This window comes from Anabrus simplex, chromosome 7, assembly GCF_040414725.1.
Source record: "Anabrus simplex isolate iqAnaSimp1 chromosome 7, ASM4041472v1, whole genome shotgun sequence".
In the NCBI taxonomy this organism is placed as follows: domain Eukaryota; kingdom Metazoa; phylum Arthropoda; class Insecta; order Orthoptera; family Tettigoniidae; genus Anabrus; species Anabrus simplex.
Window position 1 is genome coordinate 144,279,743 of NC_090271.1, and position 15,721 is coordinate 144,295,463.

Below are 15,721 nucleotides of genomic sequence, written 5' to 3' on the forward strand. Positions count from 1 at the left end.
TCGGGTGCAGTTTAAGGAAGCGGCGATTGTTATCAGTGGAATACTCTGTAAGAGAGATACTGACTGGAAGGTGATTGGGGATTTAAATGAGACTATGGAGTGGGTAAGTCGGAAACCGGGAAAGAGATTTCTAGATCCTAATGGGTGGGTAGGAGATAGGTCCCTGCGCTCAAATGGCCTTCACTTAAACCGCAGTGGTACATATAAGATAGGAAATTTGTTTAGAAGGGTTATATGGAGGTACATTCAAGGAAACAGGGTGGTCTAGGGAGCGCAGATAAGGGTAGAGGGATCTGGAAATCAACTAGGGATGGCATAAAAAAGTTAGTTCTCAACTGTAGAAGTATTGTAAAGAAAGGAACATAATTAAGTCATTTAATAGATATATACTTACCAGATATTGTAATAGGAGTTGAATCATGGGTGAGAAATGATATATTGGATGCAAAAATATTCTTACGTAACTGGAATGTGTATTGTAGAGATAGGATAGGAATGGTAGGAGGAGGAGTATTCTTTCTGTTGAAAGAATAATTTGTAAGCTACGAAAGATTAAAGATGACAAACATGAAATTCTAGGTGTAAGGCTCATTTCTAAAGATAATAGGCAACTTGATGTTCTGGAGTGTACAGACCGGGAAATGGTAACGTAGACGCTGGTTCAGAATTATTTGATAAGATAATCAGCTATGTGGGAAGCGATATGGAAAGGAACGTGATTGTAGCACTTGATCTGAATTTACCAAATGACAATTGGGAAGGTAATGCAAACGACAGGAAGCATGACCAACGAATGGCAAATAAGTTAATATGGGAAGGACAGCTGATTCAGAATGTGATGGAACGAACTAGAGGGAAGAATATTCTGGAGGTGGTGATAGTAAAACCAGATAAACTCTATAGAGAAAACGAAGTATTAGATGGTATTAGTGATAACGAAGCTGTTTTTGTCGTAGTAAAAAATGAATATGATAGAAAGGAAGGTATTAAAAATAGGACTGTTATGCAGTACCATATGGTTGATAAAGCAGGCATGAGGAAGTTTTTAAAAATTAACTATGATCGGTGGAAAACGGTAAATAAAAATGTAAACGGACTCTGGGATGGGTTTTAGGCAATTGTTGAGGAATGTGAAAACAGGATTGTTCTTTTAAAGGTGGTAAGGAATGGTAAAGATCCACTATATTATAACAGAGAAGTAAAGACGCTAAGAAGGAGGTGCAGGCTAGAAATAAATAGAGTTAGAAATGGCCGTGGAAGTAAGGAGAAATTGAGAGAACTTACTAGGAAATTGAATCTAGCAATGAAGTCAGCTAAGGATAACATGATGGCAAGCATAATTGGCTGTCATAAAAATTTTAGTGAAAAATGGAAGGGTTTAAGAATTTAAGGCAGAAACAGGTTCCAAAGAGGATATTCCAGGTATCCTTAATGAACAAGGGGAGTGTGCATGCGAGGATCTTCAAAAGACAGAAGTATTCAGATTGTAAAAATTGTTGGTTTCAAGGATAATGTCCAGATAGAGGAGGTGAGTAATACTAAAGAAGTATTAACATTTACCTATGACAATAACGACATTTACAGTAAGATACAAAAGTTGAAACCTAGAAAAGCAGCTGGAATTGATAAGGTTTCGGGGGATATACACTGACTGACAGAGCAAATGCAACACCAAGGAGGAGTGGTTCGAAAGGGATGAAAGTTGGGGAAAAAACAGAGACGGCACGGACGAATAATTGATGTTTATTTCAAACCGATATGCAGGTTACACAATGCGCACGGCATCGACTCAGTAGGATGTAGGACCACCGCGAGCGGCGATGCACGCAGAAACACGTCGAGGTACAGAGTCAATAAGAGTGCGGATGGTGTCCTGAGGGATGGTTCTCCATTCTCTGTCAACCATTTGCCACAGTTGGTCGTCCGTACGAGGCTGGGGCAGAGTTTGCAAACGGCGTCCAATGAGATCCCACACGTGTTCGATTGGTGAGAGATCCGGAGAGTACGCTGGCCACGGAAGCATCTGTACACCTCGTAGAGCCTGTTGGGAGATGCGAGCAGTGTGTGGGCAGGCATTATCCTGCTGAAACAGAGCATTGGGCAGCCCCTGAAGGTACGGGAGTGCCACCGGCCGCAGCACATGCTGCACGTAGCGGTGGGCATTTAACGTGCCTTGAATACGCACTAGAGGTGACGTGGAATCATACGCAATAGCGCCCCAAACCATGATGCCGCGTTGTCTAGCGGTAGGGCGCTCCACATTTACTGCCGGATTTGACCTTTCTCCACGCCGACGCCACACTCGTCTGCGGTGACTATCACTGACAGAACAGAAGCGTGACTCATCGGAGAACACGACGTTCCGCCATTCCCTCATCCAAGTCGCTCTAGCCCGGCACCATGCCAGGCGTGCACGTCTATGCTGTGGAGTCAATGGTAGTCTTCTGAGCGGACGCCGGGAGTGCAGGCCTCCTTCAACCAATCGACGGGAAATTGTTCTGGTCGATATTGGAACAGCCAGGGTGTCTTGCACATGCTGAAGAATGGCAGTTGACGTGGCGTGCGGGGCTGCCACCGCTTGGTGGCGGATGCGCCGATCCTCGCGTGCTGACGTCACTCGGGCTGCGCCTGGACCCCTCGCACGTGCCACATGTCCCTGCGCCAACCATCTTCGCCATAGGCGCTGCACCGTGGACACATCCCTATGGGTATCGGCTGCGATTTGATGAAGCGACCAACCTGCCCTTCTCAGCCCGATCACCATACCCCTCGTAAAGTCGTCTGTCTGCTGGAAATGCCTCCGTTGACGGCGGACTGGCATTCTTAGCTATACACGTGTCCTGTGGCACACGACAACACGTTCTACAATGACTGTCGGCTGAGAAATCACGGTACGAAGTGGGCCATTCGCCAACGCCGTGTCCCGTTTGTCGTTCGCTACGTGCGCAGCACAGCGGCGCATTTCACATCATGAGCATACCTCAGTGACGTCAGTCTACCCTGCAATTGGCATAAAGTTCTGACCACTCCTTCTTGGTGTTGCATTTGCTCTGTCAGTCAGTGTACTAAAGACCATGGGTTGAGATATGGCACATATCTGAAGTACTTATTTGATTATTGTTTGTATGCGTGTAGGGGTAGCGTGTCTGCCTCTTATCCGGAGGCCCCGGGTTCGATTTCCGACCAGGTCAGGGATTTTACCTGCATCTGAGGTCCACTCAGCCTACGTGATTACAATTGAGGAGCTATCTGACGGAGAGATAGCGGCCTCAGTCATGAAAGCCAAGAATAACGGCCGATGGGATCCGTCGTGCTAACCACATGACACCTCGTAATCTGCAAGCCTTCGGGCTAAGCAGCGGTCGTTTGGTAGGCCATGACCCTTCGGGGCTGTTGCGCCATGGGGTTCGGTTTGGTTTGATTTGCATGAAGGAGCTCTACCAAATGAATGGAGAGTTGCTATAGTAGTTCCTGTGTATAACGGAAAGGGTGATAGGCATAGAGCTGAACATTACAGGCTAGTCAGTTTGACATGCATTGCATGTAAACTTTGGGAAGGCATACTTCCTGATTATATTAGACATGTTTGCGAAATTAATAATTGGTTCGATAGAAGGCATTTCGGGTTTAGGAAAGGTTATTCCATTGAAGCTCATCTTGCTATTTTTTTGCTATTCGCTTTACGTCGCACCGACACAGAAAGATCTTATGGCGACGATGGGATAGGGAAGGGCTAGGAGTGGGAAGGAAGCGGCCGTGGCCTTAATTAAGGTACAGCCCCAGCATTTGCCTGATGTGAAAATGGGAAACCACGGAAAACCATCTTCAGGGCTGCCGACAGTGGGGTTCGAACCCACTATATCCCGGATGCAAGCTCACAGCTGCGCGCTGTTAACTGCACGCTCAACTCGCCCGGTGCTTATCTTGCAGGATTAGAGCAAGGTATAGCAGACATCCTGGTTCAGGAGGTCAAATTGACTGTATTGCGATTGACCAATCTAAGGTATTTGATAGGGTAGATCATGGGAGACTACTGGTAAAAATAAGTGCAGTTGACCTAGACAAAAGAGTGACTGAATGGGTGACTATATTTCTAGAAAACAGAACTCAAAGAATTAGAGTAGGCGAATCTTTATATGACCCTGTAATAATTAAGAGGGGAATTCATCAAGGCAGTATTATTGGACTTTTATGTTTTCTTACAAACATCAATGATAAGAGTAAAGAAGTGGAATCAGAGATAAGGATTTTTGCAGATGATGCTGTTCTGTACAGGGTAATAAATAAGTTACAAGATTGTGAGCAACTGCAAAATGACCTCGATAATGTTGTGATATAGACAGCAGGCAATGGTACGACGATAAACGGGGTTAAAAGTCAGGTTGTGAGTTTCACAAATAGAGAACGTCGTCTCAGAGTTAATTACTGCGTTGATGGCGTGAAAGTTCCTTTTGGGGATCATTGTAAGTAATATAAGGAACGATCTTCATTGGGGTATTCACATAAATATGATTGTAAATAAAGGGTGTATATACAGATCTCTGTACATGGTCATGAGGGCATTTAGGGGTTATAATAAGAATGTAAAGGAGGGGGCATATAAGTTTCTGGTAAGACCCCAACTAGAGTATGGTTCCAGTGTATGGGACCCACACAAGGATTACTTGATTCAAGAAGTGGAAAAAATCCAATGAAAAGCGGCTCGATTTCTTCTGGCTGATTTTCGACAAAAGAGTAGCGTTATAAAATGTTACTAAGTTTAGGCTGGGAAGACTTGGGGGAGAGGAGACGAGCTGCGCGGCAAAGTGGTATGTTCCGAGCTGTCAGCGGAGAGATGGTGTGGAATGACATCAGTAGACGAATACGATTGAGTGGTATCTTTAAAAGTAGGAAAGATCACAATATGAAGTTCAAGTTGGAATTCTAGAGGACAAATTGGGGCAAATATTCGTTTCTAGGAAAGGGAGTTAGGGATTGGAATAACTTACCAAGAGAGATGTTCAATATATTCCCAATTTCTTTGCAATAATTTAAGAAAAGCCCAGGATAACAACAGATAGGGAATCTGCCACCTGGGCGACTGCCCTAAATGCAGATCAGTAGCGATTGATTGAAGAAACAGAATTCGATGGTGCAGAACGCAACCCTTGTTTGTGCAAATCATAACAGCATGGGAATATTTCAATCGTTCAGCGTGCCCTGCTGACGAAACAGAATTCCATGGCGAATATCGCAATCCTTATTTGTCAATTTTTGACATTATTGGATTAAGATGTGTACAGTACACATTCACAGTTTTTCATCAGGTCTGTGGCACATACATGCTTTGACAGTTTCTCTCTCAGTTTTTCCCTGTGGGTTGGGACGGTAGAATAACACACACGGTATCTCCTGTCTGTCGCTGGAGGCGACTAAAAGGGGCCCCAGGGCTCTCAATTTGGAATCGTGGGTTGGTGACCACGGGGCCCTTCGCTGAGTCCTGTCATTGCTTCCACTTACTTGTGTGAGGCTCCTCAATTTCGTATATCCTATCCGACTTCGCTTGGTCAACTCCTGTTCTTTTCCGACTCCGACGGTATTAGGTTGCAAATCCTAGCGATTCTTTCATTTTCACGCCCTTCGTGGGCCTTATCACTTATCTCTTTCAGGAAATACTGAACGGGGCTTCAAGAGGGCTGACAGACACATAACCACGTAAAAATACCAAAGAGTGACGGACCTCCAGCAGTGCCATTCTTGCAATTTGTGGAAAGTTCGAGAACCGCTTGTGGTTCGTGAACCAGTACATGCCCATGCATTTCCAATTTAATACTAGTTTGCCCTGTCTCCTTCAATAATATTGTTGGTTTTCACTAACTACTTTACAAGAAGTTTTCGAAAACGCGCGAAGTGCTGGAATTTGGTCCAGCAGGAGTTCATTTTCATACCAGTAAATCTACAGACACGAGCCCGACGTATTTGAGCACCTTCAAATATCCCCGGACTGAGCCGGGAGGAATCGAACCCGCTAACTTCACTTCAGAAGGCCAGCCCTCTACCCCCGAGCTACTCAATCCGGCCTTGACTTCTTTCAAGTTGACGACTTTGACATAAAAAAGTTTGCATTCTGCACCATCGAATGAAAACCATGTTCCGGTATGTAGCGAGATGGTAGGAGGGACCGTGTCTCAGTAATAGGCCTATCCTACAAACGCGCCACATTTGAAAGGGTATAGTCTGCAATATTGATTTGCTCCCAGATGAATCATCGTACGTTGAAACGGAATACACAACTGAATTTGTCTAATTTAACTCTTCTGTGCTGGCGGATGATATTTGAATACTCCCTTTAAAAAGTAAAGTTGGTGTCAATATTTCCATTATTAATAATCCAATGTAAAAGCATATTGGTCCACGAGCCTCTTGATATCATTTAAATATATCAAAACCAAATGTCGATATCTTTACCGGATCCGAAAATATTATTGAGGTGGTCATTCTTACCGACTAATCTTGAATGTGATGGCAGTATTTTTATCGTACCAAATTAATTAAAATTGGAGCATCCGTTTGTAAGTTATAAAAAGATTAATGAAACTACTTTACTTTAATTTAGTAGGCTAAAACATGCACTGGAGGGTTTCATGGTGAATTATTTAGCTTCTCACCTAAATAAAAGAGCCAGGAAACGGTGGCGAAGGCATTGATACAGTTGGCCACCACGTGGCACACACAGCAGATGAGGCAAATGAGGGAGTCGCTTATTCCAAGAACTCGACTGAGAACTCCCGTGGCGAGTACAGTTCCTACAAAGAAATTACAAAACAAGCTATGTTCAAATTACAAGCAACCTTCGGATTTTAAGTGCTACATGTTTTTACTGCTTACTGTATAAACAATCAAGAGTAATGTTAATTTTTGAGAATACGCTGCTAAAATTTCTTTTAAACCTTTTGAGTCCTGCAGGAAAGCTGCATTTTTTGAAGTTTTCTCTTTTTCAGTATCGATGTTTACGGTATATACAATTGTTATTTTGTCTGTTTTACCACATACTACATTTATGTCTCGGCCAAGGTACACAGAAGTCGGAAGTAGACGGAGTTATGTTATTGTATGTCGGTTTTTTATTTGTTTGTTAAAACAAAAAGTAACATTTTGAGGCAACGTACTGAACCCACTTGGTTCAGGTCATTGGCATATAATTGTAAAAATTGTATAGAAGTAATACTATATTGTACCGTACCCAGGGGTAAATACCCTCTAGGACGATGCCTCCATTCCTGTATGAACATCCGACTAACTCAGGGTTGGGCAGAGTGTGGGTTGGTTGTCGATTGGGTCAGGATACACTAAAATAGCAATCAATGACAGGAAATGGAGGTATAACACGAATGAGAAACAAACATAGGGGGTAAGATGGATTTATTAATAAATATCCCCGATCATATCACATGAAAATAATTAAATCAAGAAAAAAATAATTTGTAAAAAAATGAACTCAAAGTATTGAAATAAGTCGAAACTAGGAACTTTAATTGAATGATTATACCAAATTTGACATAAAAAAAAGTTCAACAAAGAACATTTATATAAATCAAGACTGAGTTTCTTCTTATAGTCCAATGTTTATATTGTATGGCAACAAGTGTACGCAAACACTGACATGTGGTATTTCCGTATGGAGTTTCACACTATCGCATCCCAACGATACGGTTTCAAAAGTTAAGTTACTCCCGAGAGTCGCCGAAATTAAAGAAAAAAAAAGAAAAAAAAAAAGAAAAAAAACGCCTTTCATCGGCTACACGGAAACTCACGTATATTCATTCCTTCTTAGCCTGCTTGGGCCATTTAACAACATCAGACTCAATAGTCTGGAATTAACACTGTCCATTCTGATCACAATATACACTCAGAAGACACTAGGCAGAAAAATAATTAAGACGCAATGGACGCTAGGTAAGTTATGCAAAATACTAGGGGCAAATCCTACACTGTATTTACAACAATTCAAATAATCAAACTAAACATATATATACATCGGATATCGAGTAAAATCTTAAATGCTACACTGATTCTAATGTGAATCCCGGTTCACTGCAAAAGATCTAGACAGAACTAGATAAACCAACAATACTTCAGCACTCGGGCTGTTCCCTTTAAAAACAACGAGACAAGGTATACAATCACAAATAATAATGTAAAACATCATCCTGTAAAGGAAAAACATATAAATAACCCTTGATATCATGAAGAAAGCAATGGGCAACATTGCCTCCTTCTGCTGCGTTTGAGCGCTCAACAGCGCGGTCATCCGTCATGTACTTCCGGGTAGATTACGAGCTGAAAAGAAATGTTGAACTCCACTTTGCTAAAGATTGGATTTTGTCTCCCGAGGCCGCCACAAGGAAATACTGTCTCCTTCACACTTACAGATAAACACAGGCCAGAAATCAGCTTGCCATGAGATAACGCCTTTCATCGGCTACACGGAAACTCACGTATATTCATTCCTTCTTAGCCTGCTTGGGCCATTTAACAACATCAGACTCAATAGTCTGGAATTAACACTGTCCATTCTGATCACAATATACACTCAGAAGACACTAGGCAGGCACACACATCTGCACAATACTCTTTATCTTGTCAGGCATACAATCAGCCTGAACCAATACATTATAATTCAGCATGCAATTTTTATCTCATTATTTCTCATGAATCCCACTGGCCTTTCCACATAATGAGACGCAGTTCGTGTCCTTGGCAGACCATCAGGCAAACAGAATCCAACTTAACTTCAAAGATCTTATTTTAACAACGGCGTTCTGCAGCTCCTTCAATCAGCTTCTGTAAAATCATGCATCATGCAAAATAGCTATACCTGTCTCTCTGAATAACCGAAATAAAATGAACTAATACGTGTTTAACGTTGTATAAAAATGAACCTGTCAATTTAGTCCTTCTAGCATATATTTAAGGAAAACTCGGAATATCCTACGCTAAGTAACATACACAAATAAACAACAACTGATCCTATCAATCCCTCATTTTCCCAAACATCTAATCATAAAGCAAAATGAAAATAAAATAAACATGCATTATTCTCGAATCCGAATCTATCATATTAACAAAATTAAACAAACACATGCCGCCAGGCTTACTTTACATGAAAATAAAAAAATCTATCTACACTGCCCTAGTACCTTAACATAACTTACATATCATGCCATAAATAACACATGTGCCTTACTGTATTTTCATGACAACTCTCGAGATACCAGGATAGCAGCTTACATCCCCACTGATTTAGGGATCTACACCATGTTAATCACAGCATTAACATGTGGGAATGCACTTCCTTCCTCTGCAGGCATATCCATCATCTTGCTGGAAAATAATTCACTGGAACACAGAAGACTATAGTTGATAATATCTTCGCTGCTTAATGCTGCGAGCCGAAATACCCTTTCTCTTTACAAGATCAGCTAAACACACTGATTCACATATATATTACACACTTCACTTAAAGGGTGAGAATACAGTTTAAAAAGCAGCACACGGTTCGCTACGGAAGTTCATCGCGAAACGCGCCCGTCTCGAAGTAGTGAAACAATAGCACGTTTCCACTACACTTGTTACTCAGCGGTCACTAAACACCGTCTTTATCGATTGAAAGTAAACTCTGCCAAAATTATACTATTCCACTTACTCAAGAACAGTAAAATCTTGCAACTGCACAATTTAAAGTATCATTGAGAACCAGTTACTATTACTGGAATAACACCACGTTAATCACGATCGCCAATCAAAGTTTGTGCTTCCGCACTATCCAAGCATATGACACAGAGATACAGGTTGGTGCTTCCGCACTATCCAAGTCTTTAACACAGAGTGACGCTCTCTAGAGCTTGGGTTACCGCGGAGGCTTCGGTGACGCCATTAATACTGGGGTTCCCGGGTGTCTGAACCAACCACCAATCAGAGAGTTCGTCATATATGATGACACAATACTTATTGTGATATATTTACAAAACACAGCTCAAACACTAGCAAATCTCTTCCACCAATTTTTATATTACATTTCCAAATATATCTGACTTCTGAAACTATGGAAAACCGATTACCTACAGAAACTAACTTTATCAACTGAGCACGTTGGTCATCCTGGAATTAAGATTTGGCGCGGTGTAGCCTCCAGGTTTGCCAAATCCTTGAGTTCCCATTGGCCGAAATATCTTGCTTGGTCAGCATCTAATGCACGTGTCGATCCTTGCCAGCGCTTGGGTACGCTATCCTTTCTCACGGTCATACGGAAATATGAAGCAATATCCAGCGATTCACTGTCTTGCTCAATATCCGGTATCAACTATCTTGGGATACGATGCTTTAACATGTTAGACTGTAACTTTTATGAATAAATTTTACATATTGGGTCAAATAATATTCTAATTATTATTATGGGCCGGCAGGATACGGCTCAATATGGGGCAAAGTCTGTATGGTAAGCCGGATGCATGTTGTAATCCAGCCTGCTAAATTTGTAGGTCCAATAGCGCACGTGTCAAGGCTGGCGGATATTGTACAAGAAGGAAGGCAATGGAATCTTCCAATCTAGAGAGAGAAGTGTAAGAGTTAGGCGACAGAGCTCTCCAAAATTAAGTTGGCAGGACTTTTGAACCAGCGAATCGCACGGTAGTGCGTGAGGAGCGAAATGATGCAGTGGCAAGGGCACCAATGTGAACGCGCTGTAAGATTACCTGAAATCCACAAGAAGATATTATAAAAGATGAATAAGACCTCTACATGGTTAGAAAAATTAAACTGAAATATTCTGGCTAACTCTTTAATTTAATTTTTGTGGCTAATGATATGTGCTGTGAGTTATTTTTTTATATACTTCATTTTGTAATTTGTTTCGAGATTAGTTTGGGATTACTCACTTTAACACTCAAAAACGCTAGTATTAGGCAGTGAACCAAGGATAATATAGAACGGGATACCATTAAAAGTATTGCAGGCAAAGGAATTAAGTGTTCTCGAAATACTGTAAGATAATGTAAATCCTGGTGAGACTTGAACCAGTGGATATATGGATTATATGCTAGATGTTGTGTATTTAAAATGCAAAATGCAAAGGAACAATTGAGATTATAAGTCAGTGTAGGCTAAGTTATGTGGAGTACGATTTGAGGGAATTATAGGAATTGCCGAGGACACGGAGACATTGGTTGAGTTGACAGGTATACCGCTGAAGGCGCGAAGAAAATAAATGTGCTCTAGTTTCGAGATAAGATTTTTCCACTGCTCTGCGTTTCGTGTTAAAGAATAAACACCGTCGAGATAGGCTCATCAAAGGATAGTTACGATGTTATTTATTATTTAATTCAGATTGACCAGTTAGGTTACAGCACATAGTAATCTAAAGATTTAATATGATTTGCAATACTCCAATTAAAAGTGGGGATTTTCAGGTCACTGTAATGTCACAATCCTGATGGTCGTCACTTCGACTCTTGACCAGGTCAATGGACTTGTATTTTCGGGTGGTTATTATTGATGGATGAGGTATTCTGTTGGCATATGTGAACTTGCGTTTATTGTATACGTACATTTTGGCAACACAAATTCTGATTTGTGGTTGTAATGTTTTGATTGATTGATTGATTGATTGATTGATTGATTGATTGATTGATTGATTTAATTTCAGGTGGTTGTCATGTTTTGAAGCAGAGGTTCTGTCCTACTGCAGTAGACACAGCGTAGATATAAGCTTTTGGGGGACTTAGTGTTCGTTGTAGGGCCCTTCGCTACGAGTTTGTTTTTATTTAGTGTGAAATATAAACAGTTGATTATGTATGTGTGGAGTTAATGTTTTTAAGCTAAAATCTAAATGATATTCTATAGTAGTCGTGTCCGAATGTACTCGTCGGTCCGAATTGGTTTTTCACATTTAGTTGTTCGTAGATGGGAGGTATGAAGCCACGAGAGAAGGATAATGATGTAATATCGATTGAACAATTAATGTATAGAAGACTTGTAGTTATAATTGTTTGGATTGAAATTTCAAAATGAATTTGAGGTAGATAACCTAGTTCAATGATATTTTTTGGAAAATGTTAATGAGTCAATATTAATGAAAGTTAAAGGAAAGTTAAACTATCTAGGTGAGTGAATAGAACTCAATATGTCTGAGGAAGAAACCCTCATGTCACGTATGAATATAATGGAAATGGTATATCGTCTAACCAAGTGTCTGTTCAACAAAATATCGATAACCTTCAACGCCACGTTTAGAAACTACCGCACCGTCATTCGTCCGGAGGCCCTCTATGCAGCGGAGTGCTTTGCAATGAGCAAAAAGGCCTTATTGAGAAATGAAAATGAAATGGCGTATGACGTTCAATGCCGGGAGTGCCCGAGGACATGTTCGGCTTGCCAGGTGCAGGTCTTTCGATTTGACGCCCGTAGGCGAACTGCGCGTCATGATGAGGATGAAATGATGATGAAGACGACACATACACCCAGCCCGCGTGCCAGAGAAATTAACCAATGATGTTTAAAATTACCAAGCCTGTCGGGAATCGAATCCGGGACCCCTGTTACCAAAGGCCAGCACGCTAACAATTTAGCCATTCAGCCGGACGCCTTATCCAAAAACTTGAGATCATAGAAGGAAAAGCGGACAAAGTAAGCATCCAGAAAATATTTTGTTTTGCCTTAAAGGCAATCAGATTTTTATTTAATTCGATTCAAGGTCCGCCTCTGTGGTGTAGTGGTTAGTGTGATTAGCTGTCACCCCCGGAGGTCCGGGTTAGATTCCCGGCTCTGCCACGAAATTTGAAAAGTGGTACGAGAGATGGAGCGGGGTCCATCAGCCTCGGAAGGTCAGCTGAGTAGAAGTGGGTTTGATTCCCACCTCAGCCATCCTGAAAGTGGTTTTCCGTGGTTTCCCCACTTCTCCTCCAAGCAAATGCCGGGATGGTACCTAACTTAAGGTCACGGCCGCTTCCTACCCTCTTCCTTGTCTATCCCTTCCAATCTTTCCATCCCCCACAAGGCCCCTGTTCAGCACAGCGGGTGAGGTCGCCTGGGCGAGGTACTGGTCATTCCCCAGTTGTATCCCATACTCAATGTCTCACACTCCAGGACACTGCTCTTGAGGCGGTAGAGGTGGGATCCCTCGCTGAGTGCGAGGGAAAACCAACCATGGAGGGTAAACAGATTAAGAAAGAAAGAAAGAAGATTCAGTAATGTATTAAAAAGTTTAAGACATATACCGAGTGTTTCACCAGCACCTTATTTTTTTCGGAGGGAGGTAATCCAACTAACGCGTATATCATAGTCATCCGTTAAACATTAGTATCTGCTCCTTTATGGCATTAGTACAACTATACCGTGTCCGGCTTCATGGTTAAATGGTTATCGTGCTGGCCTTTCGTCACAGGGGTCCCGGGTTCGATTCCCAGCAGGGCCGGGAATTTTAACCATCATTGGTTAATTTCGCTGGCATAGGGGTTGGGTGTATGTATTGTCTTCATCATCATTTCATCTTCATCACGACTCGCGGGTCGCCTACGGACGTCAAATCAAAAGACCTGCACCTGGCGAGCCGAACATGTCCTCGGACACTCCCGGCACTAAAAACCATACGCCATTTCATTTCACAAATATACCGTGTATATAATGTTCGCGAATATGGGAGAAATCATTAGCGACAGTGTTATTTCTATTATTTAAACTATAATGAGTATGTAAAACGATCACAGCTGCGAATAACACTACTTTACGTTTGGGCAGGAAGTGTCTATAAGGACTATGGACTACAACGTGCTAGATATGCGCTACCGCTTGTGGTAGCTAAGGTGGCTAAATAACGTATGACGGCTATTATGTAGGTTCTATGCAGAGGCTGGCCCACTTTTCTTTTTCGATTAACGCCGTTTACAGTGACTGTAATGTAGCCACATATCATCCTGCTCCAAGGAGTGAATTCATATTTGGTACTGAAAAGGACCGTTTATATCCGATGTTACGTAGCCAGGTTGGACAACAACATGATGGTCTTTAGGTAGGAAGTAGGATATCCTGCATATTCAGTGTGACAAGTGTTCGAAATGCTGACTCCCTTTGTTTATGCAAACACGACGTTTTAAAGACATTCTTGAACGTTGTAACATATCAGGTGTAACAGCTATGCATGCCTCGGTGATCATTTGACGAAGGTGACCAGTACCTTGAGGCTCCTGTGCATGCACTGCCTGCTTTAAGTGACTCCACAGGAACAAGTCAAGTGGCCTTAGATCGGGTGATCTTGCGGGCCAGTGAATGGGTCCGCACCTTCCTGTCCATTTAATTGGATATGAAGGATGAAGATAGTTCCGGATGACTACTGATCCGTGAGGCGGAGCCCCGTTCTATTGCAACCACATTCGTAATCGTTTGCGCAGCGGCACGTTCTCCAGCAACTGTGGGAGTTAATTTTGAAGAAAATGAAGGAAACGTGGTCCCGTTAGATGTCCGTCGAAGAAATATGGACTGATGAGGTAGTCACCCAAGATTCCACACCAGATATTTACTCCCCACTGCACTTGAAACGGACCCTGTCTTATCCAATGGAGAATCTCCGCGCTCCAATAGTGCGTATTGTGCCGATTAACCTCGGCATTGTTGTGAAATCGCGATTTGTCTGAAAACAGGACTCTTGACAAAAAGAAGGCTGTATTATTGGTCACATTGTGTAATGTCCATTGACAAAAGTTTACTCTAGCATCGAAATCTCGTCCGTGGAGCTGCTGGTGTAACTGCAGATCGTGTGGGTGAAATTTATTGTTATGCAGTATATGCATGATTGATGACCGGCTGATGTTGGTCTTTTGTGCAACTTTCCGTGTACTAATATGTGGGTTATTATGGATAGCGTCCAAAACAATCTCTTCATTTCGACCAGACATTACAGGAGCATCTCTAACGGAAGTTACCCTTCCAAGCGTCCCAGTTGACCGCAATCTTCGTTCAAGGCTTCAGAACATATTGGTAGTCAGTAGTCGTCTGTCAGGAAAACGCTCGTGATAGATACTGGACTGCGTTCTGCCTTGTTTCCCCATAAATGAGCGACATATCAACGTACTCGTCACTAGAATACATCGTGAGTGAATGTGCTGTGATGTGACCTGGGAAGTGTGCGTAAACATTGTGCGTCCATTAAAATGGGGCACTAGCTGTCGGTCAACAAATTATGCATAAGGTTGGAAACGAACCGATGCATTACCGCTATTCAGACACCTTGTGTCACCAGCTCTTAATCGACTCAGCCACAAATACAACATACTGTACAAAACGCTCGCAAAATGATTATAATTTAAGCATGGCGGTTCGACATCGAAAGTTAATATCCGTGTCGAAGTCTTCAATAGTGCTTTACAGTCTTCATTTATTACGGAGCGCGTAGCATACATATTAATTCGACCTACTTTCCCCATAAATTAGTAACAACTCAACGTACTCTTCATAGGAATACATCGTGAGGAAATGAATAAGTGCTATGGTGTGACCTGGTAGGTGTGGATTATCATTAGCATGCGTTGGACTCGGGAGGTTGTTGGTTCGAATACCATGCTGGCTGTCCTGAAAATAGTTTTTCGCGGTTTCCCGATTTCAACATCAGGCAAATGCACTAGTAAAAGAGCAAGGCCAATTTTCTTCCCAATCCTTCCCCCAACCCATCCTTTAGGAAAAACGCCAAATC

General features: G+C 42.1%; 1 protein-coding gene across 1 annotated transcript in view; it reads right to left on the reverse strand.

The window, feature by feature from the left end:
* LOC136877742 (lysosomal proton-coupled steroid conjugate and bile acid symporter SLC46A3) overlaps positions 1 to 15,721 on the reverse strand; it is a 62,132-nt gene that overhangs the window by 26,901 nt on the left and 19,510 nt on the right. The window contains exon 5 of the mRNA XM_067151950.2: positions 6,648 to 6,785. Coding sequence (XP_067008051.2) covers positions 6,648 to 6,785 — 138 coding nt within the window. The remainder of the gene's footprint in view (positions 1 to 6,647; positions 6,786 to 15,721) is intronic.